Source organism: Suricata suricatta, chromosome 13 (assembly GCF_006229205.1).
Source record: "Suricata suricatta isolate VVHF042 chromosome 13, meerkat_22Aug2017_6uvM2_HiC, whole genome shotgun sequence".
NCBI lineage: Eukaryota > Metazoa > Chordata > Mammalia > Carnivora > Herpestidae > Suricata > Suricata suricatta.
The window spans coordinates 4,397,868-4,425,574 of NC_043712.1; the positions used below are offsets into that span (position 1 = coordinate 4,397,868).

The 27,707-nt window shown below is 59.8% G+C and overlaps 2 protein-coding genes across 7 annotated transcripts in view; one reads left to right on the forward strand and one right to left on the reverse strand.

Moving 5' to 3' along the window:
- Positions 1 to 7,551: 7,551 nt before the first annotated feature.
- UCK1 (uridine-cytidine kinase 1) lies at positions 7,552 to 13,420 on the forward strand. The gene is made up of 7 exons (XM_029919495.1): positions 7,552 to 7,759; positions 8,239 to 8,398; positions 9,147 to 9,243; positions 9,426 to 9,568; positions 9,647 to 9,741; positions 11,681 to 11,729; positions 12,184 to 13,420. The coding sequence occupies exons 1-7, from the start codon at positions 7,652 to 7,654 to the stop codon at positions 12,360 to 12,362; spliced, it is 831 nt and encodes a 276-aa protein (XP_029775355.1). The 5' UTR covers positions 7,552 to 7,651; the 3' UTR covers positions 12,363 to 13,420.
- POMT1 (protein O-mannosyltransferase 1) overlaps positions 13,416 to 27,707 on the reverse strand; it is a 16,043-nt gene continuing 1,751 nt past the window's right edge. For 5 of the 6 annotated variants that reach the window (XM_029919494.1, XM_029919489.1, XM_029919492.1 and 2 more), the window contains 18 exons: positions 27,388 to 27,494; positions 26,778 to 26,828; positions 26,093 to 26,239; positions 25,036 to 25,147; positions 24,379 to 24,444; positions 24,193 to 24,286; positions 23,873 to 24,028; positions 22,449 to 22,579; positions 21,874 to 21,969; positions 20,885 to 20,977; positions 19,009 to 19,105; positions 17,736 to 17,828; positions 17,319 to 17,439; positions 16,888 to 16,985; positions 16,388 to 16,501; positions 15,582 to 15,708; positions 14,561 to 14,738; positions 13,416 to 14,186 (listed from right to left, as the gene is read on the reverse strand). In XM_029919494.1, the coding sequence (XP_029775354.1) occupies positions 14,012 to 14,186; positions 14,561 to 14,738; positions 15,582 to 15,708; positions 16,388 to 16,501; positions 16,888 to 16,985; positions 17,319 to 17,439; positions 17,736 to 17,828; positions 19,009 to 19,105; positions 20,885 to 20,977; positions 21,874 to 21,969; positions 22,449 to 22,579; positions 23,873 to 24,028; positions 24,193 to 24,286; positions 24,379 to 24,444; positions 25,036 to 25,147; positions 26,093 to 26,239; positions 26,778 to 26,828; positions 27,388 to 27,494 (2,056 nt within the window). In that variant the 3' untranslated portion in view covers positions 13,416 to 14,011. The remainder of the gene's footprint in view (positions 14,187 to 14,560; positions 14,739 to 15,581; positions 15,709 to 16,387; positions 16,502 to 16,887; positions 16,986 to 17,318; positions 17,440 to 17,735; positions 17,829 to 19,008; positions 19,106 to 20,884; positions 20,978 to 21,873; positions 21,970 to 22,448; positions 22,580 to 23,872; positions 24,029 to 24,192; positions 24,287 to 24,378; positions 24,445 to 25,035; positions 25,148 to 26,092; positions 26,240 to 26,777; positions 26,829 to 27,387; positions 27,495 to 27,707) is intronic. The other variant, XM_029919490.1, reaches the window with a different exon arrangement.

Genomic DNA, 27,707 nt, shown 5'->3' on the forward strand with positions numbered 1-27,707 from the left:
GCGGGGAGGGTCCGGGGCCCCGCGAGGAGCGCAGAGAGGCGGCGGGACCGCGGGGCGCACGCGGACGCCGGTGTGGCCCACGAGCGCCCGGGAGTCGCCGCTGCCCGACCTGCCTTTTCAGCCTTCCCACCAAGAGATGCGCGAAATGCAGATTTTCGCGTGAAATCCCCTGCGTTTTCAAACAACGCGTGTGCGACTTCCACCCCCGAAGCTTGCCAGCCTGGGGACCCCGGAGGCCGGCTCGTCCGAACACCCAGAAATGATGGATGGGCTGCCCGGCAAAGCCAAACGTCTTTTTCAAGACCTAGGTGAGCCCCCGAGGGCCACAGGGAGGTCCCCCGGGGACAAGGAGGAGGAAGGCCCGGAGGCCTGCAGCCCTGAGGCCCTGTGGTGGGGTGCTGGTCCCGATGGGTGCGGCTTGAGTTTTACACCCACACGTGGACAGGAGGGGAAGCCTTGGTGCCCACAGCAAGGGGCGCATCGTTTGAAGAGCATTAAAAAAATTTATGTTTTATTTTTGGGAGAGAGAGCGAGAGACAGAATCCGGAACAGGCTCCAGGCTCCGAGCTGTCAGCACAGAGCCCAGTAGTGAACTCAAAGACCCCAAGGGGGAGATCCTGACCTACGCGGGTCAGACACCTAACCGACTGAGCCTCCCAGGTGCCCCCTTTTGAAGAGGATTTAAAGACAATGTCGGGCGGCTGTTCTGCTTGGGATGAGTCGATAGTAATTCTAAACAAGGTCAGTGACAAAATATGCTGCCTGGGGAAAAAGATACTGTGTTGGTCTAAGTTCTAAACAATCGCTGTTTATTGCTGGCTCAGAGAAAGCCAGCGGACGGGCCTTCACCCTCCTGGCAGAAGACTAGAATCTTCTCCTGGGAATATGACCAGACCAAGAGAAAAGATACACAAATACCAGGGTTTGCTCCACTTAAACACTTAGCAAAGCAAACAGCCCCCCCCCCCCCCCCGCCCCCAGAACTTCCAACCACCTTGCTCGTCCCGTCCCTGGCTCTCCTGACAGAGGAGGGCCACCCACTGAAACAAGCAGGTCACCTGAGACACACATAAACAAATGGAAGAAACTGAGGAAACACAGATGGTGCAGAGAGAAGAAAAATTTTTTAAACTCTGCAATATCCTAGAGATTAGAGAAGACACTCACGAAATAAGAACAAGATGCTATAAAAAAGGGAACAGTCGTTAAACAAAACAAAAAATATCTTGGAGAATTAAAAAGTTGACATCAGGGGCACCTGGAGGGCTCAGTCCTTTAAGCCCCTAACTCTTGATTTTGGCGCAGGTCATGACCTCAGAGTCATGGGCTCGAGCCCCAAGCTGTCAGCTCTCGGCACGGAGCCTGTGTCTGATTCTCTCTCTGCCCCCTCCCAGTGCCCCCCCCCCGTCCCCCTCCCCGCTTGCACTCTAAATAAATGAATAAACAAACTTTTAAAAAGTTGACATCAGAAATAAAACACTGAGGGAATTGACTCAGGGAAAAGAAATATAACATTAGATTGAAACATGGATCTACACAAAGTAGTGCAGAAACGGAAAACTCAAGAATACAATAAAAAATTTCCTTAGTTTTAATTGTGCTGAAAGGTAACTAAGGCGAAAAAGATTAAAAAAGCAATGTACCAAATGTGTCCAGCACTTTTTTTCTCTTTTAGTGGCCTTTATGCCCACTCTGGGGCTCGAACTCACAACCCCAACATCAAGAGTTATACACTGTAGCCACCGAGCCAGCGTGGTGCCTCTGTCCTTGGTGCCTCTGTCCCTAGCACGTTTAAAAGTAAGTGGTACAGAGGTGCCTGGGGGGCTCAGTTGGTTGAGCGTCCGACTTCAGCTCGGGTCATGATCTTGCGGTTCGTGAGTTCAAGCCCCGAGTCAGACTCTATGCTGACCGCTCAGAACCTGGAGCCTGCTTTGGATTCCGTGTCTCCCTCTCACTCTCTGCCCCTCCCCTGCTCATGCTTTCCCTTTCACAAAAATAAAATAAACATTAAAGAAAATGTTTTAAGTAAATGGCACAACAGTGAAAGTGACAGCACAGAGGAGGAGGGGAAGACGTGGGTCTGCGTGTGGACGAAGCGGACCTTACGCTACATTTAAAGAGTGCTGTGTTTACCAGGCTGTTCTCACTATACTTGGCACACGGATCTCGGTTTCTAAATAGTATCCTCCAATAAAAGAAACTAGGAACCTTTAGAGAGAAGTGCTAGGTTCCAGGTCAGGGACAGAGAAACCGTAAGATGAGCCCGGAGTGAGCTGTAAAACTAGAAGGCAAGGATGTGCTTTGAAAAGGGGGATGGGCACAGGCACAGACATAAAGCTGGTGTCTATGGCCAGAAGTAGAATAACCTGAGTGACGAAATTACGATCCCGTTGTGATATAACCCATGTATAAAATACCCATAAGCCCAGGCTGGTGTAAGTGACTGAATGAATCCATAAATGGCAGAGAAGAGGCCAGCGGAACCTATGAGAGGGTGTGGGAAACAGAAAATCACCATTGGAACAGCGCAGTCATAATTGCCTCGGGCAAGACCCACAGACAGACACTAAACCTAGAGAAGGTGAAAGTTGTTTTGGCAGAAACAAAATGTTTGGATGGTCTCCAAGTACCTCCTTTGGAACACGTTCGAAGTACCGGGGGAAGAGCAGTACGTTTTCAGGGGAAACCTTGACAGACACCACCTTAGCCAGGTGATCAAGGTCAACAGCACTAGTGACACCTGAGGATGTCTTATGTCCCGGCGTGATGGCCCCTCATCTGTGGTTTCCCTCCCAAGAACACATAAACTCCATCACACCAAGAGAAATCACACACATCAACCTCAGGGGCACCTGGCTGGCTCAGGCGGTGGAGCGTGCAACTCTGGATCTCCGGGTTGCTGGTTCGAGCCCCACACTGGGTGTAGAGGTTACTTTCTAAAAAATTAAAAAATTCAGGGCACCTGGGTGGCTCAGTCAGTTGAGCGGCGGACTCTTGATTTTGTGAGTTCAAGCCTCGCGTTGTGCATGGAGCTCACTAAGGGTTCCACCTTCTTCGGGAGGACTCTCTGCCCAGAGCCATTGGTCAAGTGGTTTACTCAGAGCTGTTTCACTAAAGGGCGGTCCCTTCAGGCTCCAGCTGAATGAGAGGGCCATTTCCTTGGGGGGGGGGGCCGCCTCCCACCTCCAAGGCACAATCTGGTCCTGGCCCCTTTATGGGCAACTAGGTTTCAACCAGTGGCTGCAAGGACCTTCTTCATTCAGGGCCCTGGGTATCATATCGCATTTCCCTTTCTTGTCTTGGAAGAGAGAGGTCGTACACTTCTCGGTGTTTGGAGATGCCTGAGTGTGGACGTGAGTTGTGTTGACTTCCCACCCACACCTACTAGCTTGGCTACCTTGACTGGAAGCCTTGGACTAGCCTTGTGAGCTCTCTGCGCCTCAATTTCCCCATTAGGAAAATGGGATCATAATGGCACCCACATCACAGGCTGTTTGAGGCTTTACTGTTGTTATTTAAGATACGAAGCCAAACAGGGGCGCCTGGGTGGCTTAGTCGGTTAGGCGTCCGACTTTGGCTCCGGTCATGATCTCGTGGGAGCTCTCGCCCCAAGGCGAGCTCTGTGCTGACAGCTAGCTCAGAGCCTGGAGCCTGTCTTCGGATTCTGTGTCTCCCTCTCTCTCTGACCCTCCCCTGCTCAAGCTGTCCCTCTCTCTCAAAAATAAATATATAAATAAGCATTAAGATACGGAGCCGAACCTTATTTATCATCCCACTAGGTAGCCATAGCCACATCAGGCCAGAGAGCCAAAACTGGGATACAAAACCACTGCTTTCTCGGGGTGAGGGGTGATTTTAGGGGTGGGTGTGTGCACGCGGGGGCACGCGTGTGCATTTTCTGCAACAAGCATGGGTTATTTCTGTGATTACGGAAATGGCCATAAATGCTATTTTAAGCACTGACACCTGGTTAGCTCTTTAAGGGCTGAGTGTCCACCTGTGTTCAATAAAAGCTTAAAGACGACTTGGAATGAACCGACATTTTTGCAGGTGACTGGGTGGGCCATGGGGGTGGGGAAGGGGGGCAGCCTTGGAGAGCAAGGGGTGGGGATTGTGAGCACCGTAGCAGAGAATCCCAAAGGGTTGTCACTGTTCATTTTTACCAGTCCTGCCTCACTTGCCCCATTTAGCAACAACAAATGTCTACCATGCCCAGCAGAGGCTCAGCCCAGCGAGCCAGCCAGGGCCCTGCCCTCCCGGCGCTTCTGCTCTCCAGAGGAGCATCAAGCAAGTGACTGCGGAATCCACCACTTAAACTGCAGGGGCGGGGCGGGGGAGGGGGCTCAGTCGGATGAGCGTCCGACTCCAGTTCAGGTCATAATCTCACAGTTTGTGAGTTCAAGCCCCGCATCGGGCTCTGTGCTGACGGCCTGGAGCCTGCTTCGGATTCTGTGTCTCCTTCTCCTCTGCCTTTCTCCTGCTCTCTCTCTCAAAAATAAACATTAAATTAAAAAAAACCAACAACCCACACCTGTTACAGGTGTGCCACAGGAGGAGTGCCCAGGCCACTCACGAGGTCGGCCTGGTCCAGCCTGGGGCGGGGGCGGAGTGTAACCTCGGGGAAGGGATGCTGGGAAGGGTCAGCCCTCCAAAGGGCAGGACCGGGCGGGAGGCCGGAGGGTCCAGGCCGGGGGCTTGGTGGGACTCTGAGTCAGAGAAGTGGTGGCGAGCAGTTTGCAGGTGAAAGCCACTCTCTCTGCTGTGCTAGGAACTGGTCAGCCTCGGAGGGGCAGTCTCTCCCTGGGCCTGGGAGGTCCCAAAGGCCGGAGCGTCAAGAAAACAAATAAAATAAGACAACAGAGTTAACATAATTGGCCCGTGGAGAACGGATGTCGAAGAGACAAATACAGAATCAAAGAAAACACAGAACCGGCACCTGCCCTGGGCCGACCGCAGCTCCAGCCCTCTGTGCCCTTCTGGCACCACTGCCTCGCTGAGCTGCCCTGCGGGACAGTGTGCAGAGACCTTCCCCTGACACGGGTCCTCACAGGAGCGCAGGCCTCGGGAGGAGAGGGGCAGCCAGAGTGACGGCAGGTGGCAGCTCCGACAGGACGTCCCCGGCGGCCCTGGTGACCAGCGTCCGTGCGCCTTACACTCCCCTACGCGGATTCTCCCTGGTCCAAGCGGACTGATCCAGCCCTAGCCCGGGACCCCCAAAGCACCCCACCCACGGACCCTTAAAAAGGCATGCATCCCAGGTCCTGTCTGTCGGTCTGCACATGGCTTTGACATCCTAGATTTGGCCCCTCGAGGGGGTGACGCGTACTTCCTCCAGGACCCGTGCGAGGTCAGTGTCTCTGCGTCACTTTCTCTGTGGTCTGTTCAAACTCTCCTCACCATTTGCAGCCCCCCTCTCCCCCCATCATGCTCCACTTAACAAATGTTTATTTTTTTTATTTCTTAATGTTTTATTCATCCTTGAAGGAGAGAGAGAGAGACAGCATGAGCAGGGGAGGGTCAAAGAGAGAATGGAGAGACAGAACCCAAGCTCCAGGACCTGAGCTAGCTATCAGCACAGAGCCCGACGCAGGGCTTGAACCCACGAACCGAACCACAAGATTATGACCTGAGCCGAAATCAGACGCTTAACCGACTGAGCCACCCAGGCGCCCCAACTGTGGGAAGCGGCAGGGAGGGATGACCGGTTGTGCTCTAGCTCCTTAGAGGGAAGTTCCCCTTCTTGCCAAGGGGACGCGCCCTCCCACAAGTAGAGCCACAGCTCCCGGGACTCTTCCGTGCGCCCTGCACACGTGCCCCTGATGTGGTTAAATGCTAAGGTCCGGTCAGCCCCTGACCTTTAAAAATAAGGGTCTACCACAATTTCTCCTCCTTGTCCCTGAGAGTTCTCACCCTCCCGTGAGGTCATCGGGAAGTGTGCTTTAGCAAGCAGGGTCACAAGGGGGACAGTCTGAAAAATAAAGAACTTGGCCTATTTTTATGCTTTGCTTATTCAACAGTAGCTCCTGTGGTTATTGTAGAAAAGCTACAAACTGCTAATAAAGAATGACACTTTTGGTGCAATGGCTCTGAGTGTCCCTCCCGTCCCCTGACTTTCTGTCTCCTCTTTCTTCCTCATTCCCTTGCCTCGGGTCTCTTTTCAGATTGTCGCTGCGAGCCACGACACCCAACAAATGTTACTTTTAAATCTTTCCCCATTTGGGAAGAGAGGAAATGCAGCATGATCGCAGAACTGCCAGAGGCCACTCTCTCAGCCCAGAGAGAGGCTCCGGCCCCTGCCATGCTCACTGTTAGCAGGTGAATGGTCCTCCAGGTTCCGAGCTCCCTGTGAGTTACTCTCGGAGAGGAGCGGGCTTTCTCCTGTCCCTTCATTGGCTTCAGTCTGTCCCAAGTCCTCCTTGCACCCCTCCCTCTACCAGCAGAAGCTGCCCACAGCCCCTCCTGAGATGCGTTGGTACTTAAAAGATTTTTTTGTTTATCTTTGAAGGAGAGAAGAGGCAGAGTGTGAGTGGGGGAGGAGCAAAGAGAGGGAGACACAGAATGGGAAGCAGGCTCCAGGCACTGAGCTGTCAGTACCAGCCGGAGGCAGAGCTCGAACTTAGGAACCGCAAGATCATGGCCTGAGCCGTAGTTGAAGCCTTAACAGGCAGAGCCACCCAGGCAACCGGGTTGGTACTTTGGAAGTTACCTCCACAGCGACTTTGCTGGTGCCCGCAGGTTCCTGTGGTCTCCGTGGCATCATACCCACCTCGTTGTCCTCAGATACGCACAGTGGGGCTCACAATGCATTGGGGTCCTGACCTGTAAAGAGAATCTTGATCCCCAAGGGAAATACACCCTGTGAATCCATCAGCGTTTGCCTTCTCTGTGCCAGGCACGAGGGGGACAGGGGTACCCAGTCTGCTTCCTCCGCTCTCAGCCTGCCTAGTGCAGGCGTCTTAAGAAGTCATCCTAAAAAGCCTCAGCTGTCAAGTGCTGAGGAGGTTAAGGAGTAGTGGGGAGCCACTGAGGAGAGGGAGCAACACGATCAGGACAACGTTAGGAAACGCCGGTGGCAGGTGTAGAGGAGGGGCTGGCGAGGACGCTGGATAGGAGCACCGGCCGAACCGCGTCCTCGGGATGACCGCTCACCAGGCCATAAAGTCGCTGAGTCTCCCACCCGGGCCATGTGGCTCAGGAGCTGACTTGCCGGCCCTGGCGCTACCCTTGACCCCACCCCGCCCTGCAGTCTCAGGGGGTCGTTCCCGACGCCCCCAGGCACCAGAGGCGCGGAAAAAGGGAACTTTCCGGGCCACTGCCTCTGATGGGGCGGCCGCTCCGCGTCTGGAGGGTCCTACACCCAACTGCGGCACTTGGCGGCTCTCGTCCTTCGCGCCAAACCAGCAGCGCTAGAGGCTCCGGGTCCGCCGCCGAAGGTCAGCCGGCCTCCGATTCCCCGCTAACGCCACACGTGCGCGGCGCCCTTGGCTGCCGTGGACTACAACTCCCGCCGTGCTCCGCGCGCTCCCGCCCCCGCCTCCCGGAAGTGGAGCCCGAAGGGGGCGTCTCCGACCTTCGATCTGGGGCGAGCGGAGCGGCTGGTTCGGGGAGGCGCCGGGAGCCAGGACCCCGATGCCGGCCAGCGCAGTCCGGGATGGCTTCCGCTGGAGGCGGCGACTGCGAGGGCGCCGCGCCGGAGGCGGACCGCCCTCACCAGCGGCCCTTCCTGATCGGGGTGAGCGGCGGCACCGCGAGCGGGAAGGTAAGGGGCTGGGCAGCCTGGCGGGGCCTGCAAGCAGCTGGATCCCCGGCCCCCCGGAGACTTCCGGGCGGCCCGTTGCGGCCTCTAGTCAGAGAAGAGGATTCCCCCATCTCCCGCTGCCCTCTGGGGCGTGGGCGGAGCGGGGGGCGCAGGGGCTCAGGGGCTCAGGGATGCGGCCGTGGTGGACAGGCCGGGGCCGGGGCGCAGGCAGGGCGTGGGGTGCTTGGCCTCGGGCCCCCACCCCCACAGCCTTTCCGCAGGCCCGGTCCCTCTGGGCCCCCAGTGCATGCTGCCCCTGCCAGTGCCCCGCGGCCCTACCCTGAGCCCTGCCCCACCTTTCGCTGGCCTGCTGGGCAGCCCCCTGGGGGCTGGTCGGTCAGTGTCCCCAGAAGCCAGCTCCGTGCAGAAACGCCCCGGCAAGGGCCGCCCGGTGGCAGGAGGAGCGGCTCTAGGCGGGAACCCTGTCTGTGTGTCCCCAGTCCACGGTGTGTGAGAAGATCATGGAGCTGCTGGGCCAGAACGAAGTGGACCACCGGCAGCGGAAGCTGGTCATCCTGAGCCAAGACAGGTTCTACAAGGTCCTGACTGCGGAGCAGAAAGCCAAGGCATTGAAGGGACAGTATAATTTCGACCACCCAGGTGCAGCCAAAGACCCTGAGGGGAGCAGAGGAGGACAGACCAAGGGGTCTTGGGTCCAGGGTTGAATGGGGATGCAGAGAGACCCGAGTGGTTCCATGAAAGGTGCCTGGCTCTCGGCGCCCTAAGCGGCCTGAAAGGAGCTCCCGGGCCCCTTGGAGCCGGTCAGGAAGTCTTCTCTGCGGAGGGACATTGGGGACCACCGCTCTGCCACCTCTGTGCTCAGGGAGCAATCCATGCACCCTTCTGCTGCTGGGGTCATCTGTGCACAGTGTTCTCCATTTCCTCATCTGCCCTGGGACCAAAGTCCTGGGGCCAGCATGGAGGCAGTGGGTCAACAAGAGCGCCGAGTCTGGCCAGGGCACAGGTGGGAAGGGGGTAGATTCATGAGGGAGAAAAGCCGGGCTGCCCTAGCCTGTCACTGCTAGGAGATTCCACCCTGTGGCTGGCTCCCTTTCTTTCTTGGGGGACACGAGGGAGGAAGGCCTGAGGAGCGTCAGTCTGTGGTTATTTCTCAGAAATAGAAGCGGGGGTCTAACCTACCTACCGCCCCGGGCTGGCTGGTCGGGAAATTGCTGGGTTCAATCTCTATGGGACAGGAGCCTGGGCAGTGGCCCCATAAACGTGGTCGGCAGGGGCGGCTCCCAGTCCACATGTTCCTGAGGGTCGCTGGGACGGCTGGCGGGCAGCAAGCTGTGGCCCCGGAACAAGGGCACCCGGATAGTCTTGCCGTTTGCTCCATTCCCTGCAGATGCTTTTGACAATGACCTGATGCACAGGACCCTGAAAAACATCGTGGAGGGCAGAACCGTCGAGGTCCCAACCTATGACTTTGTGACCCACTCGAGGTGAGCAGTGGTTCCTGGGAGACGGACTGAGTGCTGGGGGCCAGCTAGCGTGTGGGGGCCTCTCTGCACGCCCCCCACCCCACCCCTGCTGTGATCTGTCCCCCTTCATGCTGACTGGGCCTGGGCGCGGGCCCCTGGACTCGCATCTCCAGCAGGGCCCATCCCCGGGTCTCGCCCCGCAGGCTCCCGGAGACCACGGTGGTCTACCCTGCGGACGTCGTCCTGTTCGAGGGCATCCTGGTGTTCTACAGCCAGGAGGTCCGCGACATGTTTCACCTGCGCCTCTTCGTGGACACGGACTCCGACGTCAGGCTGTCGAGGAGAGGTGAGGCGGGGCGCAGGCCTCTCTGGCCCGGGCCACGGCTGGCCGCGGGCCCTCACCGCCCGCCCCTCCCTCCCTCAGTTCTGCGGGACGTGCACCGCGGGCGGGACCTGGAGCAGATTCTGACCCAGTACACCACCTTCGTCAAACCCGCCTTCGAGGAGTTCTGCCTGCCGGTACCTTTCCCCTACTTGGGACCCTCCTCTTCTCCCGTTTGGAGAGGGGCCCTGGCGCCCCGTTCTGTGAGAGCCGAATCGCGGGTCTGATTTATGAATGGAGTAGTCCACGGTACCCCGTTCCCAGGGCCTAGGTCCCAGCTCTGAAAGCGTCTTTTGCTTTATCGCTTCCTCTGCCTCGAAAAGCCCCTTGTCCCGCAGTCCACGCAGCTCACCTCCCCTCTGTCGCGGGCACTGACTCACCCCACTGGCTCACCCCCAGGACTCCCTGCTCCCAGCCCGCCCGCTCCCCCTCTCCAGGGCACCTCTGGTCTCACACTCCCTGCTTTGCTGGCCCCCCTCAGAACGGGAAAGCCCACGAGGGGAGGGATGGGTCTGTTCACGGCCCCGGTGGACATGGATCTGGCACGTCTAGGCACCTGCTGACTTCCCCCCCGCCGTGTTTCTCCAGGCCACGCTTGGCTGGCACTCCAGGCCCAGGTGGCTTGCGGAGAGGACGTCACTGTCACACGGCCATCTGTCGTTTCCTCCAGCTTCCGTTCCTAACTAGATAGAGCTTTAGGTGCTTTTCAGGGGAAACAATATTTTGTTTCTGAAATTAAAAAACAAAAAATGAGAGCACACAAGCAGGGGAGGGACAGAGAAAGAGTCACAGAATTCGAAGCAGGCTCCAGGCTCTGACCTGACGCGGGGCTCGAACCCATGAACCGTGAGATCATGACTTCATGAGCTGTCGGACACTTAACCGACTGAGCCACCCAGGCACCCCAATATTTTGCTTCTTAAAAGTAAAATCCAGCACAAAGGAATTCTCGAACCCAGATTCCTGTTTCAGTTAAGTTGAACCAATGAGTTCCTTCTCCTATCGCTTGAAGAGAACACTTTTTATTTACATTCATGTTCCTTGAAGCGCCTGGAGAGTGATTAGAGAATAGTTATATTGTTATTCACGGAAAAATACTTGGCAAAGTAGGTGGTTTACAGTAAAACTCCAGATACCCAGTCTGACCGTGACCCTGTGTGACCTGCCCTTGAACCTGCCACTCAACGTGTGCAGTCTCACACGAATCCAGCCTGGGTGACCGTGGCCCTCCCCCGCCCTTGCAGCACGGCCTGTCTCAGCTCTGCGTTTGGTCCCTTCCCTCCTGCTCCTCGCCAGCCCCTTGTCTGCACCCCTCCAGTGAGCAAACCCTGTGAGACCAGCCTGGCCCCCCACACTCACGTCCTCGGTCCCCACTGCCCACCTGTGTGACGTGCCCTGTTGGTCCGTATCCGCCCTGAGTACTGCACACTCCGCCGGTCTGTCCCTCAGCTCAGACCGGGTTCTCTTTCCTCTCCCTATGCTTTGCTTGATTCATGTGTGTCCCTCTCGGCGGCGTCTGGCTGGGGTCCCTCCTTGGTGGCCCGGCACCTCGTGTATCTGTCTCCCTGCCCTCACCTAGCAGGGCACCTGCCAGGGAGCTGTTAGCGCGGCAGCAGGTGCTGACAGCGGCTTCCCACAGGCCGAGGCCGTGCCGCCTGGGATCTGGTCTGCAGTCACCACCCTGCTCACTGCACCAGGGCCCCTGCAGAAAGGTCCCTCGTTCCCGAGGAGGGGGTCACGTGTTGTTGCAGGATGCCCCGCTGCACTTGGCTCACGCACTGTTCCCACGGAGACCCGGTCCCATGGCGGTGTCCCTGGGAAAGCCCGAGAGACACCAGGGGAGACACCCATCTCTTCCCGCTGCCTCCGCTTCTCCGCCCGCTTTGCCTCTTCGATCACTGCCTCTGGCCCTTGGTTAAGCCCTGAATCCTGGCCCCCGTCTGCCGTGACACCGGTCCCTCTGCTCCCTGGGGCTCCTCTCCTGACTCTGGCCTCACACAGCTAGAAGTCACCCTGGGGGTGGGGGGGTGCGGGGGGAGGACAGATCCTCACGAGGCCCTCCTTCCTGCCTTGCAGACGAAGAAGTATGCCGACGTGATCATCCCTCGAGGGGTGGACAACATGGGTAAGAGCCCGCCCCGACTCCCCCCTGCCCCCCTGCCCCCCGAAGCAGGCCCTGCCCCGTCCTGGCACTGCTGCCGATGTCAGGCCAAGGGCAGGCCGGCCGCCTGTCTGCGTACGCTTACAACGGGGGTTTCAGGTATTACAAGACATCTTTGACACGTTGTACACCTTAAGTTGATCCGATGCCGGTCGTCAGTGACCTCTCCGTAAAGCTGGGAGCAAAAGAGAAAAAGATCACTGTCGCCCGGGAGTCCCCCCTCGGAGCGAGCTCAGCCAGGCTCTAGGTCCGCGGAAGCCCCCGCAGGCCAGGCCGCCGAGTAGTGCTGTGCTCGCTGCCCGACCTGTCCGCTGGGATGCGGTGCCGCCCGGAAGCCTGGGTGGAGGGGCCTGTGCTGCCGGCCCGGAGGCCTCCAGGGGGAACAGACGCGGCTAAGTGCGTGCTGTCCCTGCTGCAGTGGCCATCAACCTGATCGTGCAGCACATCCAGGACATCCTGAGCGGTGACATCTGCAAGTGGCACAGAGGGTCCAATGGGCGGAGCTACAAGAGGACATTTCCCGAGCCGGGAGACCACTCCGGGGTGCTGGCGTCCGGCAAGCGGTCACACTTGGAGTCTAGCAGCAGACCCCACTGAGGACGGGGGTGCCCAGGCCCCTGGGCAGGCCCCCTGACAGCCCATTCGGGTCCAGCCCGGAGATGCCTGCCCGCCCCTGTAGACGCAGCCACTTCCTGTCAGCGTCTCACAGTCCAGACGGGGGTGGGGGTGGGGCGCGAAGATCATGGGGTTCCTCGCGGTTGGGGGCAAACCTGCACCTGTTAGTTCAGCCCGTCTGGAGGGGGCTGGTAGCCCCCCTGGTGTCTCCACCTGCTTCCTCCCGTCTAGGAAGCTTAACAGAACACATTTAACTTCCGGAGCAGTGCCACGGAGCGTGTGGTCAGCCAGTCACGGACGCGGGGAACACGGAGCAGTAGCTTGGACCCTGTGGCTGCCCCAGTGTGGCTGACAGGAAGCCACAGCGTGAGGGACCATCTCTAGGACGATCTGGGTCCCACACACGCGACTGAAACACAGGTTTGGAGAGAGAATTTCCCCTTGTTAGGTATTAAACGTGCCGGTGTTTTGTTGTTATTTATTCTCCTGTTAGTTGTGGCGGGGTGCCTGAGTGTCGTGCCCGCGGTGGGGTGCGAGCCACAGAGGGGTTCCCTCCTCCTGGCCTGTGTGCCGGGGGCGGAGCCCAGGAAGGAGCCCTGGGCACAAGCTGTCCTCAGCCAGCGCCGTGCGGGCAGGGACAGGCAGCAGGCCGGCATGGCCACGCTCAGTCCTCCGGCTCAGGCCTCCCCACCTGGGCCCCGTGGGCTCTGCGGACAGGCCTTCCCGAGGCCGGGCCACGCCAGTCACCCTGCGCATGCCTAGAGTCCACGGCCGCACAGGTGACGCCGGGGGCCGTGTAGTCCTGCTTGGTCCGCCCTCCCCACGAGCCTGTTTCCGTAAAAGCGATACTTTGCCGTCACCACCAGCTAAACCGCATGGGCACTTCCGGTTCCTTTCTAGTGAGGTCTGTGTGTAGTGACGTGGTAGGCCCTCCATGGGGCTTGGCTGAGCTCCAGGGCTGCTTTCTGAGTGTGTGACTGTCTTGTCGAGATTATTTTCTCCCCTTCTGGAGAATCAATAAATAACACCAGATACTCATACTCATCTGTCCGTTTTTTAATTACACACAGAAGGCAGATTCAGGACAAGGGTCCGCATGGACAGGATAAGCCTGAGCCTTGGAAGGGGCGGCTCGCCCACCCCTGCACCTCAGCCGAATCCCGCAGGGGTGGGGGCTGAGCAGTCACAGGGTCCTCAGTGCAGCCACCAGAATCCCACCTCTGCTTCATCAAAGGCTTGTCACTCGGTAGCTTGTTCGGCCCCACAGGGGTCAGAGCGCTTCCTCACGACCTCCCCGGGGCTGAGCCAGCCATAGCCCAGCAAGCCCAGCGGGCACGACCCCCCTCCCTCCTCGCACCCCGCTCCCTTCCGGGTTCTCCTCCCCCACAGGGCCTACACTAGCCGGGCTCAGGGGGGCCTCAGGCATTAGTGGACCCAGAGGGCACGTTCTGGAACGCCTGGAAAAAGAAACCTATTGCTCGAAGCACACTGTGCTTCCCAGATGACTGTGTGAGGGATGAAAGCACAGCACGGTAGCCTGGCCAGACCCCCAGGCTCAGGGCTGGCCCGTCCCAGGGGAATGTCTACCCAGCCCCGGACACGGTCCACACGTTCACTGGCTTCGCGTCCAGCTACTGTTTTCGGATCAGGATGTCCCAGCTGTCTTTCCAGCGAAGGGCCTTCAGTTCACTGGGGGAGAGGGACCTGTCCCCATAAGTCAGCGGCCGCAGCGCGTTGAACACGTGACAGGCACAGGAGTACCAGGCCACAAGCAGGGCGCTGAAGAGGCTCCGCAGGAGCTGGGTCCTGCGGGCACCAGGGCAGGGCACGGGCGTGAGGGACCCCGCCCCCCTTCTCACGGCCTGCCTGATGCACTGGGTGTGCCCCTCTGCGTGCATCTTCCAGAATCTCCCAGCGACCCCCACGTTGCGCGTCCTCATACCACAGCCCTCCTGAGAGGCTCTGCGGCTCCTGGCCACCCCTCATCCTGAGCCTGTGCCCTTTGGTCCAGCTTCCAGAACTCTCTGGTTCACACATCTCTCTGTTTTAGCTCAACGCAGAGTGCAGCCCCGCCACGAGGTCCTCCCCAGCCCCCACGCCCGTACCTTCTCTCCCAGCCAGCCTCCCAAATCCCTGTTGTGACCTTAAGCGCTCCCACGCCATGCTGAAGCGGTCAGTACCTGCACAGGTGGTCACTGATGTGCTCCAAGACCACAGGGAGCAGAAGGATCTGGAAGGCGAGCGCCGGCAGGTAGTGGTAAAGAAAGAGCGTCTTCTCCATCAGGAAGAAGGGCAGGTAGTTCACGGCCCAGCCGCCGGCGCACAGAGCCCCCGCCAGCACCCAGCGCAGCCAGGAATCTGGGGCAGGGAGGTGGTCCTGAGCCAGCGCCCGCAGAGCCTCTGCCGGTCCCCCTCCGTTCCCCAGAGCTGCCTGCCTTCTCTTTCAAGACGCCCGGTCTCGCTTCTCCGCGCCCCCCGCCCCCCGGCTCCCGACCCTTCCTGTGATCCCTGGGCCAAGACTGTCGGAAGAACTTCTGGTGGCTTCCTGCGGGGTCCTTCCCCTCCCCACCCTCTGAGCCACACCAGCCCCCAGGGGCTGATCCCCGATCCTTGTGGTCCCCGGCCAGTCCAGGATCGCCACCCAGTGCGTCAGCCACCTCGGAGCCCGAGCCTCAAGGGGCCGTGCTCATGCACCTGGCCGGCCCCATGGGGCAGGCGTCAGGAAGGGTGGACAGCACGACGCTGCCTCTTAACAACGTTTGTTTCGAGATGTCTGCTGGCCACGCTGTGTCATCCAGCCCTTCCTAGGTCAGAGCGGTCCCCGCCTGGTCCCCGCACCGCCCTGGAGAAGCGCTGACACAATGCAGGACGTCCACTGCCAACATTTTGTCTCCAGGGAGACAAAAATCCATTTACATTCCTTCCACCCAGACATCGCCTAAGGTGCACATCCCTGGTGAGGCGGGGCTGTTGTCAGAAACCGGCTGCACGTCAGGGACGCCTGGGGGGCTCCGTCGGTGAGGTATCCGACTTCGGCTCATCGCGGCTCATAAGTTCGAGCCCCGTGTCGGGCTCTGTGCTGACCGCTCAGAGCCTGAAGCCTGTCTTTGGATTCTGTGTCTCCTCTCCCTCCACCGCTCACACTGTCTGTCTCAAAAGTAAGCCAACAGTAAAAAAAGAAAGAAGAGAAGCCGCACTAACCCTCGGGGAGGTCACAGATCTTCCTCCGGCGTCTCAGCAGGTACCAGACGAAGAGCAGGACGTAGAGCACGGTGGCGAGGCCGGCCGAAGCCCAGATCACGACGTTTCCAAGCAGGTGGATCTGAGCCTGTGAGTGCAAGGGACGCACCATCGGCCATCGGTCACTCAGAGGGACAAACCCCCGATGACGCTCGCCTGCCGGCCTTCAGCCCACCGAGACCCCACTGCTGACGGACGTGCCTATTCCCAACGAGACCCCGCCCCTCGATTCGGGAGGCAGAGACTCTTGCATTAACAACAAGGGCCAACTTGAGCCACACAGGGCCAAGGACCCTGCTTCCTGGCAGGTGATGGCTCATCCCCGCTCCGGCGGGAAGGAGAGAGGGAGGGTTTTCAGCATGAACATCTGGGGAGTATCTGCAGAGCCCCGAGTGGGCGCCAGCCCCAGGGCCGTCGGTCCTGCTGGGACAAGCGGGACGAGACAGATGGAACAGCACTGACGGCTCGGCCGCTTGGGCTCCTCGGAAAACGCAGTGGGGACGTGTGAGAACCCACTTTTGTCAGGAAAGGGGAACGACGTCCCTCCCCCCCCAGAGCAGCCAAGCCTGGTCTCCCTCAACGCGCACACGCAGGGCCTCACTCCTCACGCACGTCGGGAGACAGCCCTGCGCTGCCGAGTCGAGTGCGGAAAAGCCCGCCATGGGCTCTCGCGGGGAAGGCCCCGGGGGAACCCGGGCCGGGCAGGAGGCGGTGGCAGGGTTCCCAAGGGACGGCCGTGATGGCCACCAGCGCCAGCACCCACTTACGCTGGTCCTGGGGTGCAGCCAGTAAGCGATGCTGGTGTCCAGCGTGACCCAGTCCAGCGGCGACGAGCTGTACTTGTGCTCCGAGCCGTCGCTCTTGGCCGTCAGCATCCTCCACTGCAACAAGGCCACGCCTCACGGCTCAGGGACCGTCCTGGTCACGTGGGCATCCTGAGACCCGGCCCCAGAGCTCCAGCCACCCTGTCCGCGGCCAAGGGACTGAACTTGGTGCCGAGGACACATTTTAGATTCGGGACGCCGAGTTTCTGCTCCTGGCCTCCCTCGGGCTCTACCGTGTTGACTGTGGCGGCGCCCTCTGACCCGACCCGGGGGACTGACAGCGCGATCCACTTAACAGTGGAGAGACAGGAGCCCGCCCGCTCAGCCAGGCCCCAGGCCCGCGGCTGCAGTCGGAGCGGCTCTCCAGGGCGCAGTGCTGTCTGGCGAGGGGCCCGCTCCCCCAGCAGAGCCATAGTCCCCTCCCTGCCCCACCGCTGTGTCACCTGCAGCTCCAGGAACCTGGCCACGAAGCTCAGGTTCCTGCTGACATCCATCTGCGCGGGCGAGTGCAGCTCCACCTCTCTCTCCTTCTGCTCCTGGCCTGACGACACCGGACCCAGAAGAGCGTGAGCGGGGGTCAGGGAGCTCGTGACAGAAGGCGTCAGCTCGGTGAAGAGCCGACCTTCTGTCCTCAAGCCACCCACGGCGGCTCCGTCAAACCGCGTCACCCCGGTTGGCTGTCCCCACCATACACGAGAGCACTTGCTGAACCTGGATCTTTCCAGAGAGCTCAGCTCGCACCACCTTCCGGCGGCACCTTGGAGCTGACACACAGCGTGTCCAGCGCCCCTCCCCCCCCCAGGAGTGGAGCCCTCGGGGCCAGTTCCCTGGGAGAGCGAGGGTGGGGGGCTGCCTGCGGGCCAGGCTGACTCACTTTTGCCGTAGCGGTGCTCCTCCACGTTCCACACGGTGCTCTCGTGGTAGGCCCGGGCCATCTTCTCCCCGACGACCTCCAGCTGCCGGAACCCCCAGTCCGGGAGGTGCGCCCCGCTCAGCTGGCCGGACCGAGAGGTGGAGCGTGACGGGGAGGTCCCAAGCCCCAGCTGACGCCCGCCACCCCCGCCACTGGTCACTCTGTCCGCTGCCCACCAGGGCGGCAGCCTCTCCTCCAACGGACTGTCACGTCAGGATCAGTGGTGAGAAGTTACAAAGTGCTCCCCCTCCAGTGCGAAGGAAACAGGGCAACGGCCTAGGCCAGACGTGCTGTCCGCTAGGAGACCGGTCAGCCTGAAGGGTCCGGGAAACTGCGCCCCTGGCCCAGACAGGTGAGCCAGACCCGGAGCCCCCTCACCTTGAGGACGGTGGAGGTGTTCACGTGCACCAGGCGGACCTCAGACAAGATGGTCTTCCAAACCTCGGTGTCGGAGTCTCTGTTCACGATCTCCTGCGGAAGCAGACCTGCCCACTGTCTGTGCTTTCCCCACTTCCTCACGTGGGGAGTGAGGACCAGTCACCAGACGACACCGCCCTGGGCCGGCATGAGGGGCCATGCTCCGGGGAACTGGGGATGGAGACCCAACCTCGTTCCTGACACCCAGGCACACGGTGCCGGCTCAGCAGGTCCGGGGTGCACACGGCCAACCTGCAGAGCCGAGGGGCCTGCACGCTGCCTTCTCTGGCCAGCGCCCAGTGGTCCCTGACACAGGCCCTCAGAAGGGACCCTCCTCCCGAGTGCATAACAGAAACGAAAACATCACAAAAGCGCTTGGCCTTGTGGCATCTTGTGCAGCCTCAGGAAGACCCCGTCCGTGAGGCCATTCGCTGCTGGTGAAAACCAGAGGGCCCAGGGGGCTCAGTGGGTGCAGGGAGAAAGCCTGGCTGAGGTGCACACCCGATGCCAGCCATCCTGTCCCTGTGCCTGTCCCTGTGAGCTTCCGTGGTAAATGCGGGTTTGTGGGGCTGAAGGTGCCGCTAGTGGGGACAGAGGAGGGGGAGGAGGAGGACCGGGAGGGGGAGAAGGGGGAAGGGAGAGGAGGGGAGGGGGAGAAGAGGGAGGGGGGCTGGGGCTCCCGGACCCTATGTGTTCAGTGACCCTGAAGTTGAACAAGCAACCAGGTCAGAGGGAACCTTCACCTGGCAGGCCCACGGGAGCCCCACGGCCCCATAACTCCATCACCGTGTCAGAGAGAGTCTCTGTTACTTTACGACTAAAAGTCACTAATGTTCCACCTGACTCAGAATTCTTTTGTTGTTTTTCTTTTTATTATTTCATTTTTCTATGTGAGAGAACAAGGGAGGGTGAGAATCTTGCGCAGATTCCATGCTCAGCAAGGACCCTGATGTGGGGCTTGACCCCGTGACTCTGGGATCACGACCTGAGCTGAAATCCAGAGCTGGATGCTCACCCAATGGAGCCACCCAGGCCCCCTAAACATTTTAAAGTAACCTCTACACCCAACGTGGGGCTCGAGATCCAGACCCCGAGACTGAGTCACCTGCTCCACCGAGCGAGGCAGCCGGGCGACCCAGAACCAGCGCCGTTCTGGACAGTGGTTCCGGTGTTTCCGAATGCGGTCGCTTCCCGCGGGGGGAGGGGCAGGGGCGGGGCAAGGGGCGGGGCTCACCAGTCTCCAGAGGTTCTGGGCCGGCATGGAGATGTTGTAGTCCACGTAGCAGGACACCTCCTGCGAGTGGGGGCTCAGCGGCGCCGCGACGTCGTGCCTGCAGAAGCAGACGGTCTTGAGAAGGGAACCCCGTGGTCTTCACCGCGTCTTCGCAGAAAATGAGCCCCTTTCGGAAGCAAGCCGGCTCCGCCCGCAGGAGCACCAGGTCCCCGAGGACGCACCACCGAAGAGCTTGCCGATAAATGCGACACTGCAGAGGCAGCCGATTGCCACAGTCACGCCTCCGGGGAAAGGGCACGTGACGTGGGGCCTGACAGACCAGTGCCCCCGATACCAGGGGCACGAGGACGTGCGCGCGGCAGCTCCCTGACGGCCGGGCTACTGAGAGCTGTGTCGGGGACAAGGTGCCCTCGGCGACGGCCTCAAACGTCCAGAAACACCCACCGCTCTCGTTCACAGGGTCCTGCTGTGCACCGGGTGCTATGGAGCAGGGAGCAGAGACGCCCTCGCCCCCTGCGGAAGGCAGCCCTGCACACGAACGGACGGGACAGCCCAGGCTGTGGGGCGCCACCAATAAAACCAGAGTAGCAAAGGGGCACCTGGGTGGTTCAGTCGGTTGAGCGTCTGGATCACCTCAGGTCATGATCTCACAGTTCGAGCTCCACGCCGGGCTCTGTGCTGACAGCTCAGAGCCTGGAGCCTCCTTCAGATTCTGTGTCTCCCTCTCTGCCCCTCCCCTGCTTGTTCTCAGTTTCTCTCTCAAAATAAAGACATTAAAAAAAAAAGCCACCACCATAGTAGCAGGGAAAGTGCCTGGGAAACGCTCTGATGTGACATTTCCGCGGACCCAGTGACCAGGCCAAGGGGGTGTGAGTCCAAGAACTTTCCGGGCGGATGGAGCAAGTGTAAAGGCCCCCAGGGGTGTGGCAGGTGGCCGTGTGGGGACCACAGGCCCAGGGTGACTGCAGGGAAGGTCACGGGGATCACCAGGGACAGATCCAAGGGGGCCTCCAGCCACGAGAAGTGGGGATATTCTTGTTCACAGGGTGCCGCTGTCAAGGGGGTGGGGGGAGCACAGGCCCCACCAGATGGGAACCAGGCTGGGCTGGGGCTGCAAGGACAGGAAGGAAGAGAAAGACCCAGGGCGGCAGCTGAGCAACCGGCTCTTTCCAGGGAGAAGCAGGCCAGAGGCTGGGACCTGCTGTGCCCCGAAGCCAAGGTCTCCGGTGTGGCCTTTGGGGGCAGGGGAAGCTGGGACCTGAGGCACAATTCACGGGTCACAGAGAGCCGTGAGAGCACCCTGGAAGGCGGGTGGGGGAAGAGACGTGGCCCGGCAGGCCGATACGCAGATGGCCCGGGTCACCTCAGGGCTGAGAACCCGAACGTAGGGACCTTTCCCGGCCCCAGTCAGCCTGTTTCCCTCCTTCTTGAATTCACACAGGCTTCAAGCGACTGGACTTCATTCTGTGTGGGGAGCCCTGCTATGCTCACCCTAAACTTGTCTCCCGCAGCTCCGGGGCTCCCTGGGCTCCCAGCGCTCCTTCCCGCCCACCGAGTGCGGGTTGCCATGCTGGGCCACCGGAGGGAGGAAGACAGCTTTGCTGAGCAGAGAGCTGTCAGAGACCCCGAGGGGGAACATGGGGAGGCTCTGAGGGGGGCAGGGAGACCCCTGGGGGCGGCGGGGAGACCCCGAGGGGGGCTTGGGGAGACCACGAGTGGGGGCGGGGAGACCCCAGGGGGGCTTGGGGAGACCCCGAGGGGGGCTTGGGGAGACCCCCAAGTGGGGGCGGGGAGACCCCGAGCGGGGCTTGAGGAGACCCCGAGTGGGGGCAGGGAGACCCCGAGGGGCGCCAGGGGCTCCGAGCGTGGCACTCACGTGTTGAGGAAGCGCGTGGTCATGCCGTGCACCAGCTGCACCACGTCCCCATGCCGCACGGGCTTCGGAGGGTTATTCACCACCAGCTGATGCCTGCGGGGACAGAGGGCTGGCTGGGATGGGGCTCGGAGGCCCCGCAGAACCACTGTGCCCTCAGGGCAGCAAGGGCTCAGTGTTCTCCCGTGGGAACACTATTTCTCTACGAACCTCGGAGTGACAGACACACCCACGACCACCCAGAATTCGCTCGGACAGACGGACCGTGCTGTCCGGCACGCACTCAATGCAAGCGTCCCACAGGCCCTTCAGGTCAGTGGTGTGTGTGCGGTCCATCAGCCAGATGCGGCTGCTGGCCACATGGCATGCGGTGAGTGGGAGACACGGCCGACAGGACAGCAAGCAGGGAAGCAGTTGTGCCTTGACAGCCACCGAGGACCCGCCAGGCCCCCACGGGGAAGAGAGGGGTCCAGGCGGCCTCCCAGAGGAGCCGGCTGAGCAGGGCCATTCCGGCCTGAGGGGCAGCGTGCAGAACCCGCCTCGCCCCAGGAGCCCAGGCCGGGGAGCGGGGCAGGACTTGGGCCTCCAAGGGGTCTGGACCGCACCGGAGAAGCACTGGAAGCTAGGAAGGGCTCCACTAGGACCGTGACCGCCAGGAGTGGCATTCCAAAGGGGCAGGCACGGCTGGGAAAGCCCAAGCGGGAGAGGCAGGCAGGCACTAGGGACGGCGGCCAGGACGGCTGGAGGGCTCATCTACAGGCACAGAGCACAGACTGGCTGACGGAGCGGATCGCGGAGGGGGCGAGGGAGTCCTCCATCTGGGAGGCCCGAGCAGGCGAATGCCTGGGGAGGGGCCGGGTGGTGACAGAGGGTCTGGGACCCGTGTGTAGAGCACCCGGGCTGGGGACTGCGAGTGGCCGGCTCACTGCAGAAGGCTCTACCCCCACCCCCACCCCGGCTCATCGGCACAGGGTCCGAGGACCTGCACGCACCTCCCGGGGTCCTTCACGATCCACCAGTTGTTGACGTCCTTGAAGGGGTAGCAGGTCACCTGCTGCTGGTGCGAGCTGCCTCGGCCGCTCTCGTATCTGTGAGGAGCCGACACAGAAGTGCGTCTGCCACGCGAGGTCCCTGCGAGCGTCACCCAGCAGGGCGTGTGGGGCACACGAGGACAAACGAGTAAGTCTAAGAGTTGGCCGGAGGACGTGAACCCCGGGCAGGAGGCTGCGTCCAGCGTGGAGAATGCGCAGCAGACACGGGGGCACCCGGCCCCTCTCCCCGCGTCCTCTGTGTTACACACAGGAACGCCGAGGCGCATTGAGCATCAGAATCTCAGAGCCCGGAGTCTTTGTGTCTCGTAAATTTCTTTTTTTACCCCCGTTTTTAAGTAGACTCCACACTGTGGAGCTTGAACTCATGACCCTGAGATCAAGAGTCGGAGGCTTCCCCAACGAGCCACCCAGGCGCCCCTTGTAAAGTTCATTTACAGCGAGAGCCGGCAACAGCCAGAGTGTGGAACAAAGCAAACGCGTTCCCATGTTCGCTTTACCACTGTCCCTTTCCTTACACCACGGGGTAGGTGCTCTGGTGGGAGTGAAGCCAGCAGGGCACCGGTTTGCCAAAGACGTTCTTCAGAGTGACCTGGGAACCGTAGGCCACCTCCAGGGGCTGGCCTTGCGTGATCCGAGCCAGCCCTCCCTACGACAAAAGTGAAAAGGTGGCAAGTGAGAGAGTAGGACCAATGTCACGAGCCTCTCTGATGGCCACACCTCCGGGGGGGGGGCGACTGTTACCACGTCCCGTAACCATGATGACGGGGACCTCACTGTAATGCGGCCCTGGGGCCAGCCGCGCACCTGCCCTGCAACACACACCCTAAGGTCCGACAGCAGCTTCCGAGAAGGGCAACCCTGTCTGTTTAAAAGGTGAGAAAGGGGCGCCTGGGTGGCTCAGTCGGTTAAGCCTCCGGCTTCGGCTCAGGTCGGATCTCACGTTCGTGGGTTCGAGCCCCGTGTCAGGCTCTGTGCTGACCGCTAGCTCAGAGCCTGGAGCCTGCTTCCAATTCTGTGTCTCCCTCTCTCTCTGCCCCTCCCCCTCTCATGCTCTGTCTCTCTCTGTATCAAAAATAAATAAAACATTTAAAAAAAAAAGGTGAGAAAAGGGGGCGCCTGGATGGCTTAGTCAGTTAAGTGTCCGACTTTGGCTCAGGTCATGATCTTTCGGTTTGTGGGTTCAAGCCCCATGTCGGGCTCTGTGCTGAATGCTTGCTCAGGGCCTGGAACCTGCTTCTGATTCCGTCTCCTTCTCTCTCTGACCCTCCCCGCTCATGCTCTACCTCTCAAAAAAAATTAAGAAATGTATAAACAAAATTAAAATAAAAAAATAAAAGGTGAGAAAAGTAGGAACTGGATGAGTGGAGAGATCTGCCCCAACACCCAGACCAGCACTCGGAGCGGGTCTGTGTGGCCGAGTCCTGGCACGTTTCACGACGGCTGAGGAGTTGGCACGCATGAACGCAGAGTCGAGCTCATCCTGGGAAGCAGCTGCCCGGAGGCGGCAAGACGCCATGATGTCCTGGGGCAGGTCCCACTGAAGAGCCGACCCCTCGCGTGCATTAACTCACCGTCAGCATGTGCAGGGTCAATTTAGAAATAACCAAAGTAGATTCCTCTCGACTCGGTTTTCCCCTAAACACTCGATGTGTATGTGAGACAACTTTGAGTCCACCCTGTCCTCTTTTTTTCATGCTTTTATTTATTTTTGAGAGCAAGAGAGAGAGACAGCACGCGAACAAGGGAGGGGCAGAGAGAGGGGGAGACACAGAATCCGAAGCAGCTCCAGGCTCTGAGCTGTCAGTACAGAGCCCGACACGGGGCTCGAACCCACGAAGCGCGGGATGATGACCTGAGCCGAAGTCAGACGCTGAACTGACTGAGCCCCCCAGGCGCCCCCTTGCCCGTCTTCTAAGGTGGCCGTGACACCCCATCTTACCTCCAAGCTGGCCTGGAAGGCACTGGACATGATCTGATCGTGTGGCCCCGAGCGGTAGGCCAGACTCAGGTGGACGTAGAAGAACAGCACGTACGTGGCGGCCGGGGTGACCAGCAGAGCTGCCGCGCGGGCAAGCAGGTGACCGAGCACGCAGACCTGCCGCGGGACGGAGCGACGTCACGTCCTGGCGCGTGGAAAGGCGCCAGGCTCCGGGTGGGTCAGCAGCGCGGCTCTGGGCTGCACGCGGCCGCCCGTGGGGGCTCCCGGAGGCCTGTCCTGTCTCTCACCCCCCACCTGCCCCGCTCCACTCCAGCACCTACGTTCGACAGAGTCCGGTCTCCTATCAGGTGCCACGCGTGGACGCCGGCGACTGCGAGCACAAGCAGGTACGTGAAGACACCCACGTATTTGACGCTGAAAAGACACGAGGAGGAGCCGTTCCGACGAGGCTCAGAACAGGGAGGACTCCGCCACTGCTGCCGCCACCCCGGACCCACCAAACTCACCCCACGGCGCAGGAGCAGGCCACTCCTGTCAGCATCAGCCAGAACCACCAGCTCGGAGAGAAGGGCCTGGGGTCAAAGCGGAAGAGCAAAGCTGAGGGGGCGCCTGGGGGGCTGCGTTGGTTGAGCATCCGACTTCGGCTCAGGTCATGATCTCACTGCTTGTGAGTTCGAGCCCCACATCGGGCTCTGTGCTGACAGCTCAGAGCCTGGAGCCTGCTCCCAATTCTGTGTCTCCCTCTCTCTCTCTCTGCCCCTCCCCTGCTCACTCTCTGTCTCTCTTTCTCTCTCTCAAAAATAAACAAACATTAAAAAAAAAAAAAAAAAAAAAAAAGAACAAAGCTGGGGACGGGCCACGAAAGACCATCCAAGGCCAGAGAGGGCACCTTCCTCAGACCTCTTGGGGTCGGCGGGCCGAACACACATCTCCCAAATACCAGTCCCAGCAAAATCGCTTTTTGGCTGGAACATTTTTCCAGTGACTTTAAATTGCACAAAAATGAGAACGCGCTTATGGAGTCAGGAAGGAGCCAAGGGCCCGTCCAAGGTAGCCAGCAACGGCGCCCCGAAATGAAACGGCATCAGACCTTCTCAGGTCAACGAACCAACCGGACCCCTTTCTCGTTACGGGGAGGGGCGCATCGGGTCTCGCACACCTACCTCTGCTTCTGGGAGTTGGAGAACTTCAGGTAGGACAGCACAGCCAACAGGTTAAAGAAGATCAACACGGACTCCAGAAGCATCAGCCGTGACTGCGTGATGAGAGCATTCTCTGTGGCGAGGAGGACACGTGTCGGCTGGGAGGCAGCAAGGGCAGACGCGGAGGTCGAAGCGCCCACAGAAAGCGTGCGTCCTACACGTCACAGCGCGCGGAGGTGGCACGTTCAGGACTGGGGGGCCAGGCATGTGCTCCGGAGCCACGAAGGCAAACCCTTAGGTGTGAACCACGCGCCTACAGCCAGACCTGGGTGACCTTGGGCAAGTCGCCCAGCCTCTCCGAGTCTTTCTTTTTCTCGTTGGCACAAGGAAAACCAACTTGGTGGGGCTGCCCTGCTAGGCCAGGACCCTGGCCCCCAGCCTCCCGCAGAGTGGCCACTCACTCAGCAAACCCTGGCTCTGTTTTCTTATTTTTTTTAGATTTTTTTTTGATGTTTACATTTTGAGAGACAGAGACAGACCGTGAGCAGGGGAGGGGCACAGAAAGAAAGAGACACAGAATCCGAAGCAGCTCCAGGCTCCGAGCTGTCAGCACAGAGCTCGACGTGGGGCTCAAACTCACAAACCGTGAGATCGTGACCTGAGCTGAGGTCGGACGCTCACCCGACGGAGCCCCCCGGGGACCCCGTGGTTCTTTCTATTTTCTAGTCTAACTTCCCATCTGACCTCATTTCATGTGTCCATAAACTGGGGCCAGACTTGGCTGGAGGGGACGGTACCACAGAGCGCCCGGGAGCAGGGTCCGGGCAGCCTCACCTACACATACTGCTGCACAAGTGTGACCGCACAGTCCCGCCTGAGCAGCAGCCGAATCCCAGAGCCAAACCTGGACGAAGCGGACACGCTTCCCTGCATCCTGTGAGTAGGAGACCCCACGGGGGGCGGAGGGGCCCGTCTACTAAACCCAGGAGCTTTCCCGGGCAGCACGCTCACACGTACCAAAGGCCAGCACCCGGTCTCCCCTGCGAGACCCCAGAGCAGGCAGAGGCCGGGGTCTTACCGATCAGCATCAGCAGAGCGGCCCCCATGGCGGCACAGTGAGAAGAGCCGAGCTCCAGCAGGATCTGGTAGGCCATGGGCACCGACAGGGCCCCCGCGGCGGCCGGCAGCAGGCGCAGGGACCGCACGGGCACGTTGCTGCTGTATTCTAGAAGGAGAGCCCCACCGCGCTGAGCGCACCTTCGGGTGCCACGGCTGTGTGTTCAGTCAGGGCACCGCGTTCACAGACCCAAAAATGTGAGTCTGCAAACTAGGGGCCGGACCGGGAAGGCGGCGTGCAAGCTCCAAATCAGCGTTCCGAAGGGAGCCGTGCCCAGTCGAAGCCCGGCTCTCGTGACACACGGAAAGAACGCTCGATGATTCTGGAATTAGTGCTTCACTTACTTACAAATTCACCTCGCCTTTTCCCAAAAACACCGAGGCAGCGTAGAAAATTTACACGGCCAAGAAACAACTGTGGTCCGATACCACATACACAGTGTGCCGGGTGTACCGAAAAGCCGGGGTAAGAGTTACTATCGCTAAACACCAAGACGCTGGCCAGACCTTTCCACAGCCTCCCGCTTACACCGAGCTTCCCAAGCGCTGGGCACATTATAAACCACACTGGTGGATCCCGATGAACACCACTGCCTCTCTGTTCGGATACATGTGAATCAGTAACGGACGTGAAAAGGACCTTTTACCTGCTCCGATTCTGTTCCACAGGAAATTGCCATCGAATCCTCCTAGGTAACCTGAAACAGAAGACCCATCGGCAACTCTTCCACTCAGCAAGCAGACCCGGAAAGCTGAGCCGGGCAGGGAGCAGGGAAACAATAATAAGTAATCAGACGTGGTTTTCGCCCCCAAGATGTTTCACTTATAGGTTTCATTTTATTATTATTTTTCTTAATAAACTGCAATAGTTTTATCCAGTAGACTTTATTACTGTTATTATTTAATGTTTTATTTATTTTTGAGAGAGAGCGCGAGCGAGCGTGTGTGCACAGGAAAGTCAGAGAGAGAGGGAGACACAGAATCCGACACAGGCTTCAGGCCCTGAGCGGTCAGCACAGAGCCCCACGCAGGGCTCGAACCCACGAACCGTGAGATCATGACCTGGGCCAAAGCCAGACAGTTAACCAACAGAGCCACCCAGGAGCCCCAGATATTTTTAATCTTTACACCCAACGTGGGGCTCGAACTCACAACGTGAGATCGAGTCCTGTGCTCCCCCCATGCTCCACTGACGGAGCCAGCGAGGCGCCACCGCACTGAAAAGTTTTAAAGGGATAAACTGCTAACGAATCCTACCTCCCAGCGCCAGCAGCATGTGGCCAAAGGGTGGGCCGCTGCCATCCAGAAAGAAGATCCGCTTCATGTAGAAAGAGATGTACTGCCCATAATACACTTCGTCAAAACTGAAAGCAAACCCACGTGATACTCAGTCAGAACTCTTCACCAAACAAAGGCCCATGGGTAAACGCACATCTGCTCCCAAATGAGGTCAGAGAGTGCTCAGCAAGGGTCACAACTGCACGACGTCCCCAGATACCGAGACACGTGCAGTTTCATCCACCAGGACAGGAGGGGCAACACCACGAACGGCCACACGCTCGGCACGTTTGCCCAAC

Excerpts from the sequence above, each read along its gene's own strand:
- UCK1 (XM_029919495.1), top strand. The coding sequence starts at position 7,652 with ATGGCTTCCGCTGGAGGCGGCGACTGCGAGGGCGCCGCGCCGGAGGCG. Across the intron at positions 7,760-8,238 it reads GCGGCACCGCGAGCGGGAAG|TCCACGGTGTGTGAGAAGAT; the intron begins GTAAGGGGCTGG and ends GTGTGTCCCCAG. Across the intron at positions 9,569-9,646 it reads CGTCAGGCTGTCGAGGAGAG|TTCTGCGGGACGTGCACCGC; the intron begins GTGAGGCGGGGC and ends TCCCTCCCTCAG.